The 7,724-nt window shown below is 33.0% G+C and overlaps 1 protein-coding gene across 1 annotated transcript; it reads right to left on the bottom strand.

The window, feature by feature from the left end:
* Nucleotides 1–1,533: 1,533 nt before the first annotated feature.
* Nucleotides 1,534–7,036, bottom strand: LOC133879960 (GABA transporter 1-like). The gene is made up of 7 exons (XM_062318793.1): nt 6,720–7,036; nt 6,381–6,611; nt 5,300–5,397; nt 4,218–4,407; nt 3,972–4,102; nt 3,091–3,327; nt 1,534–2,041 (listed from the first exon to the last, which is right to left on the bottom strand). Exons 1-7 carry the CDS (start codon nt 6,838–6,840, stop codon nt 1,673–1,675), a joined length of 1,377 nt encoding a protein of 458 aa, XP_062174777.1. The 5' UTR covers nt 6,841–7,036; the 3' UTR covers nt 1,534–1,672.
* Between the last annotated feature and the right edge of the window lie 688 nt (nt 7,037–7,724).

Genomic DNA, 7,724 nt, shown 5'->3' with positions numbered 1-7,724 from the left:
TTAAAAAAAAAAAGGAAATGGGATCCATGTGGGCACAACTCGGGAACCCCAAAATTTGAGTTTATTGAGTCAAATTTATCTAATTTTCTTTCTCAGTTTGCTCTGCAATTGATTAGAGAACGGTAAGGGTTTTGTAATTCTGCTGGATCATACTAATTCCTTTGTAATTAGCCAGATGTACAATAAAAATCATTGATGCAATATAATCGTAATAATAAGTGAGTGTAAATTTGATTTTAATTGTTTTTTCATTGTAGATTCTTGATTAAATATATTTGCTATAATTCTTGATTAAATAGACTTACACCACCCATTAACAATAAGACTCTTAATATATAACAGCTTACAAACACTCAACACTCCTAACCATGACTGAAACATCTTGAAATGATGATTTTTATTCAACAAACAAATAACCACTTTTACTAAAACTAAATTACTCGAGAGGCAGCATATATAGAGATTAATCTTTTTGCAGCGATAGATGTCTCCATGGATTGTAACAGGCACGTTCTTCCACTTTGGCACCCAAAAAGAAAAATAAAAAAAAATTCACTTTTAAGCTAAACGGGTCGTGTCGACCTGATACGACCCCTTATGCTAAATGGGTTTTACGGGTCGTGTCAGGTAACCTGTGAAATTGCCGTGTCGTGTCTTATCTGGAGCTCCAACCCATTAACATAAACGGATTGTGTTTGAGTCTAGCTTAAACGTGCATGTCACAAGTCTCCACGGATCGTAAACGGGTCAACCCACAAACCCGCTTTGCTAGCACTAATTGAAACTCATGCTCCATATACGTACAAATTCATGTTGCCATGAGTTGAAATTGGTCCTTTAAAGCTACGTGGATCTTTAATGCCCTCAAGAACTTTGAAAGGCATGTGCCACAATACTATACGTGCCATGTACATTAAATGCCTGCATGTCCCAAATTATATGATTCTTCTCCATCACTTTCAAAAGAAAAAAAAAAATTACAAGAATATTGTTCAATTTCGATAAAATTTGCTCCATGTTTGGATCGTTAGCAATTCGAACAATAAATGTAAGAAAATTTTAACAAGATGAGGGTTTTTTCTGCTTATATATATATTAACTTTTTTTTATATTTACTATCTGAATTATTAGCGATTATTGTATGGATTTTTATCTGTTCAATTTAGATATCCTTGCTTTTGGTCACTTTTGCCTACTTGTTACTTCTTTTATATAGAAGCTTTTAACCCTCACTGCCACAAATTCTAACAATTACCTACCTGTATTGCTGGCAATTGTGAAATGGTCCATGAACTGCAGCAATCTAGGCATATAATTATTGGAGATCCAGATCCGACTACTGCTATGTATAACTTGCATTGCTTGGTTTTTTGTTGATTGTAGCTAAAGTTGGCCCAACTGTCGCTGAGTTTGAATTTGCCTCGGCCACATTAGTTTATAGCCGCAGTTAAAGTTACCTTTGGTGAAGACCAAATTTCTTGTAGTTTTCAATGTGATAGTTAAAAAAAAAAAAAAAAAAAATCATCATTCAAATAGTTAAATATATTCTACCATTCTTTATAAGATTGCAGTTCTTATAGTTGTCATTCTTATCATCATTAAAATTGAGGACTAATTAATTTCTTTTGGATCGAAGGGCATAGGCATGCATTTGAAGTGTGGATACATAATGTTAAGAATCATACATTTTCAAATCAAGAAGTATTTGTCTAACGGATGATAGAGCCCCCCCAACAATCAATACTGAGGATACGACTACTATGGATGTGTTTGCCAGAAAAATTAGGCTAAGCTTTGATGGCTTGAAAGTCGAATTGTAGAAAAGCATTGGCAGAATCAAACCTAGGGGGATGCATCCAAAGGCCCCCAACAATGCCATGATATCTCCAAAGAAAGGTAAAACTGCAGCAAATATTGTAGCTATGATCACTGCTGTTGACCTGAATATCACCCTTGGCACCACATTCCGGATTGAGAATTGGTCTGCATTTGGGTCTGCAAACTTCTTCTCTATGATTTCATTTATCGGTTGTAAGTAAACCTGCAAAATAACCCATGTAATCCTCATATGTGGCTGCAGAAAACTTTTAGAATAAGCTGTGATCGATTTAACCTGTTTTAAGACAATATTTAATAAATTTAAGTGAATTTATTAGAATTCATGTTGACCAAGGCAACATTTCTTTCTTCTTTTTTGGTTCAAATAATGCTACTTATAAGTGGGATAGATTAGTGGTGTTACAATAAATAATTACGTACCCTAGACACACTCAAGCAGCCTCTACATAAAAAATGATCAGAGGGATATATATAATTTAAGTCTATCATGTGGCAAGCATCTAAGGGACTACCCCCATGAAGCCTCCCATAAAAGGGGGCAAACATTCCTGGCTACGCACATTTTCTCATCTCCCACTCTCTCCATCAAGTTTTCTATCAGAGAATTATTTACTGACTTAAGTATCGGAGGTTTCCAAAGTCCTCCAGGATCGCAATAGTTTCAGGTGACTTTTTCCCTTGTTTTACATGCAGAAGCCTCTCGTTGGGCACTATAGTATGATGTGGTCATGACGAGAACATCCGCGATGTGAGTGGCTGAGCTTATAACATCCCAAAAAAAAAAAATAGCCTACGTTGGCTAATTGTGTGGATTCTTTTGATACATGAGTATCAACTTTCGTACTGGTTCTTTACTATAATAGATGGCTGTCAAGTGAAAATTGGTTCCTTTCTAGGTTAAATTAGACTTTATAACCGATTTCAATGAAATACAATTGTAACTTTGACTAGTATTTTTAAAATGGTAGTGCAAACTGCAAATGTGGCTAATTCTTTTCATATAGGAACACAAATGTACTTGGAGGCTGCCGGTGTCCACAACCTGGCCATCTAGTAAACTTCTTATTTTTATTTTTTCTTTTCCTTTTTTTCACTCATATCCAAGAGTCCAAGATTCATTAATGTCATCGAATACGTGAGGTTCAAAAAAGTTTTTGATGAAAACATGGCAAGGAATATTGGTGATCATTAACCAAGTGCACAATACTTGGGAAATTGGTAGAGTAGCTAGTAATGAGATGATCATCTTACCACAGAGACAGCCGATACTTGCAAAAGAGTGAAGACATTCGTCATCAAAAGAAACCAAGTGGGCAACAAATACTTGTCATCACCCATAAAATTGGCAAGAACTGTTTTTGCCATAGCCTGATTCCCAAATGCCCAATACCCCGAGATTGCTACACTGAAAAATGTTGTCACTGCAACGCCATAACAAAGGCATAGGCCTTTAAACATCTTTCCCTTCACTGGAGGTGCTATAGTTGCCTGCAATTTGGACAAAACATATAATGAATTGCGTTAAGAGCCTGCTTTAATTAAAACCGTCAAGGAGCTTAAAAAATGTTTTTAATACATAAAAAGTTATGCAAAGTAAAAGTTGGTCAGTTTGGTCAAAAACTTTAAAAGCACGTCTTTGAAAATTGCGTTTTACTACAGAAGCTTGAGAGTGTGTTTGGAAGTGCAATTTCATAGGCTAAAAGTACATTTTAAACCAAATTGCTGAAACTGTATCGTTTGACGGTGCGTTTTTAAAAAATTGTGGTTTGAAAACGTAGAAAAAATAGTATTTTCAAATCGCTAGCAAGGGGATGTGTTTTTAAAAACACAAAAGCTAAATTGCAAATTTAAATGTCAAGCTGCAATTTTACTTAACACTTAACTGTGTTTTTAAATCGAACATTTTAAAAATCGCTAGCTTTTAATCACATTTTTTGAAAACGTAAACCTAAACGAACCTGAAAATGAAGCTTTTTCTAGCTTTTTTTAATAAACAAAAGCTCTATTTTTTAACGTAATACCAAACAAGCTCCAACTCTACGTTAAAACTTATTAAACATATTTACAAGTACATCTATTTAAGTCAATTTCTGATCAGCTATATATCAACTCAATGAAAAGGGTCAGAAAACCTGTATCTCAGGCAATACTGCGCACGTATAAGTGGTAATAATGATTGAAATAGCATTGAAGGCACTGGAAATGCGATGTTCTTCAGCTCTGTTGATTGAATAGTCCCTAATAGGTGCATTCTGGGAATTCCCTGCATGTGAGTACCAAGAGAAAATATTGCACATTATATATATCCAATTAATATATATACATGCAGCATGTGTAATGATATAATTAACCCCTTAAAAATATGGTTTTTTATTTACCAATGTAGATGGAACCAGCAGTGGCACAAGCGCTGTAAGCAAGACAAAGGATTAAAGAAACAAGGTTAATGTGCCTTAGGGAGTGAAATGACGAAATTTGAGCCAAAACCAGCACCAAGGTTCCAAAGAGAAAAATAAAATGCCCAAGCTTCATCGTCGACCCATTTGGGCTGGAGAGCAAGTAGACGAACTGCCAAAATGAAAATAAAAGGATATGTGAACAAGGGTTTATCTTTCTCTTCTTTTTTGTTTACTCACTTTCTAGTGACCAAGATAGTAGAGCTATGCAACAAATATATGTTGTTTAAATTAATTAATATTTCAACACCATCGTTCTCGTGTGAATTTAAATTTCACTCAAAAATTGAGACTTAACATGTAAAATATTTAATTAAAATAAGAAATAAATTATGAAATCATGGTTCAAATTCATGACCTTTACCCTGATACTATATTGAATCACTATTTGTTTTAACACCTTCATTCAGCTCTAAAATTAAAATTCCCTTAACAAGTGAGATTTAACATGTGAAATATTTAACTAAAATAAGGGATAAATTATAATGTCAGGATTAATTCATGACCTCTGCTTTAATACCATATTAAATAACCATTTATTATAACACCCCCATTCTAGTGTGAATTGAAATTCCCTACAAGAAGTGAGATTTAACATTTGAAATATTAATATTTAACTAAAACGATGAAAAAAATTATGAAGTCAAAGTTAGAATTTATGACATTTCTTCTGATACCATATTAAATCACAATTTATAAACGATTAAATTAATAAAAAAGAAAATTAATCATTTAAATTAATATTCTAAAAAATAATAATATCTGAGAAACCTAAACATAGTATTTAAATTTATTATGTCAAAGCTTATGCAATTTGACATAAAAATTTGAGCCCTAAACGTAATGAAGCCATGGCAATGAAGGTGTGGTAAACAAACCCACAAACAAACTTTTTAGTATTTTAAAAAAATTGTAATGATCACATCTAAGATTGAATCCTTTGTTGGAACATTGATTAATAAACTTAATGGAAGATTAAACACATTTAATAATGAATCACTGACATTAAGGCTTTGCCCTCCAAGAAGAATTTCTGCAACTACTCCACCATAGCATAAACCAAGTTGAAGGGGGCCAACAAGATATTTGCCCCATCTGTTTCCTGTGGAGACATTACATAATCCATTATTAATTAGTTAGCATCAATTCCCAGAGCCTTTTTAACAAGAATTTTACTGGCAAATCTTTGAATATAGGATTGAGAGGAATCAGAGGTTCTAACTCTTACCTACTGCTCAATGATCGATGCTCAACAAGAAGCTATAGTTCTTTTCCCCCTTAATCATAAACTAATTATAGGTATTATGTCCAGAAGTCCAGCAGTTTTTTCAAGTCTAGCTGGATGGGAATTCTCTACAATTTGTTGTTCAAATTACAAGATCATCTACAATTGATTAAGCTATTGGTGCGAGGCCACCTATCATAAATAAGTAGGCCTCGCACCTTAGACTATTTGGAGCACATGAACCCTGCAACTCACGCAATTAATCCGGGTAGCCAAATTGTAGGAGGTCCTTATCTTTATGATAAAGATAATTTGAGACTTTGAGTCTATTTGGCATTGCGATTTCATAGACCAAAAATACTATATTAAACCAATTCACATAAAATATATCTTTTGAGAGTGCATGTTTAAAAAAATTGTGATTTTTAAAAATGTAGAAAATAAAAAATTGTGTTTTTAAATTGCTAGCATGGGGTACATTTTTAAAAACGCATAATTTAGAAAGTAAAATTACGATTTTAAAAGTCAAACTACAATTTTATCAAATGTTTAATTAATTAATTGCATTTTTAAAAATTACTTTTCTAAATCACAAGAATTTAAAATAATGAAATCCAACATTTTAAACTAGCAAACTCAAATGTACCTTCATATGTACAACTGAGATTGTATCAATAAGTGAGCCTTGAACCTTCAAATAAAAAACGATTGAACTGACCAACTCTTCGGTGATCTTAATTGGTACGTATCTTAGGTTTCAACTTTCTATTCTTCGTACAAAAGACAAACAGTAGAAGAAATTTAGTTATGACTAAAAAGAAATATGGATTGGCCACAAGGCATAAATTAGAAATATTAACCTAAAATATCTGTAGCCATATCCCGGTACCGGAGCTGGCGGTGCCCAAGCCGAGCATGGTGCTCCAAAACCATAGATAAGAGATTATAAGAATAGAAAGTGACCAGACCCGCCACGATGAGGCCTATAAGCCCCCCAGCCCAGCCTAGCAAAGCTAGCGCAAACGGCAGACTTAGAAGCGCCGGAGACACCATGGAAGTCGTCAAATGGTAGCCGGAATGCAACCATGACCCTGTCACCATAAATCCAAATTCTATCATCAAAGGTTTTGTTGCCAAACAGTTAAACACCCTTTTAGTAATGGAGTTTTTTTTCTTTACCAAACAACCCTTACACTAACCTCCAGATTTCAGGACAAATAATGCACCAGCGTCAAGCTCAACTGGAGCATTGACGACGCCATTTTCGTTGCCACCTGTGTCTGTGGATTCTTTCATGGAGATTGGAAGCTCAGTTCCCATCTCTCTCTCTCTCTCTCTCTCTCTCTTATATAGATTGAAGATGAAACATTAGAAGTGTAAAATGGTTAAGGCCATATATACATATGGAATGGTAATATTCCAACTGATTGACGACTATATATACATATTGTTTGAATAATTTCCATGTTAAACTTTTTTTAGTTTGCTTGCAGGTCTATCATCAAATATTGCCTTGTTTACCTTACCTTAATTTCTCTATAAATACTTATACGACTTATTATAATACAAATTTTTTTTCTAATTTATTATAATACAATTCAATACACTTCAGTGTAACCCTAGCTTATTCTTGTTTTCTTTCTTTTTCTCTCTTATACTTGATATATTTTATTATATATTTCTACAATATATATATATATATATATATATATATATATATATATATATATATATATATATATATATATATATATATATATATATATATAATGGTTAATGTCTGCGGAATATTGCTTATGGACCATTTGAAGAAATGGTTTTGTTCAAAACATCGAAAGGGCAAAATAGATGATCAAGACTACATTTTGACTGGTACTTTAATTTATGAATTAATACGTTTATATCTTACCCATGGAACATGCACCCCCCCAAAAAAAAAGTAAAATAAAAAAAAAATAAAAAAAACAACTCTTGGAACATATCAAAAACTGAATTGCTTGCAGTCCAAACTTTTAGTAAAATTAGACGTCCCTAATTATTAATTTAAGGGATAAAATAAATTGTTAGGAATCCAAATCCATATATAGAGTTATTAAAATGAAATCTACCCTTGTAACCATTTCCTGTCATCAATTAAATAAAAAAATGAAATCATTTTGTCAATAAATTTGTGTGAACAATAAATAAAGCTGCAAACAAGCGTA

The sequence above is a fragment of the Alnus glutinosa genome, chromosome 10 (genome assembly GCF_958979055.1).
Source record: "Alnus glutinosa chromosome 10, dhAlnGlut1.1, whole genome shotgun sequence".
In the NCBI taxonomy this organism is placed as follows: Eukaryota; Viridiplantae; Streptophyta; class Magnoliopsida; order Fagales; family Betulaceae; genus Alnus; species Alnus glutinosa.
The sequence above is the reverse complement of the archived record's forward strand: the minus strand, read 5'-3'. Positions and strand labels throughout refer to the sequence as shown.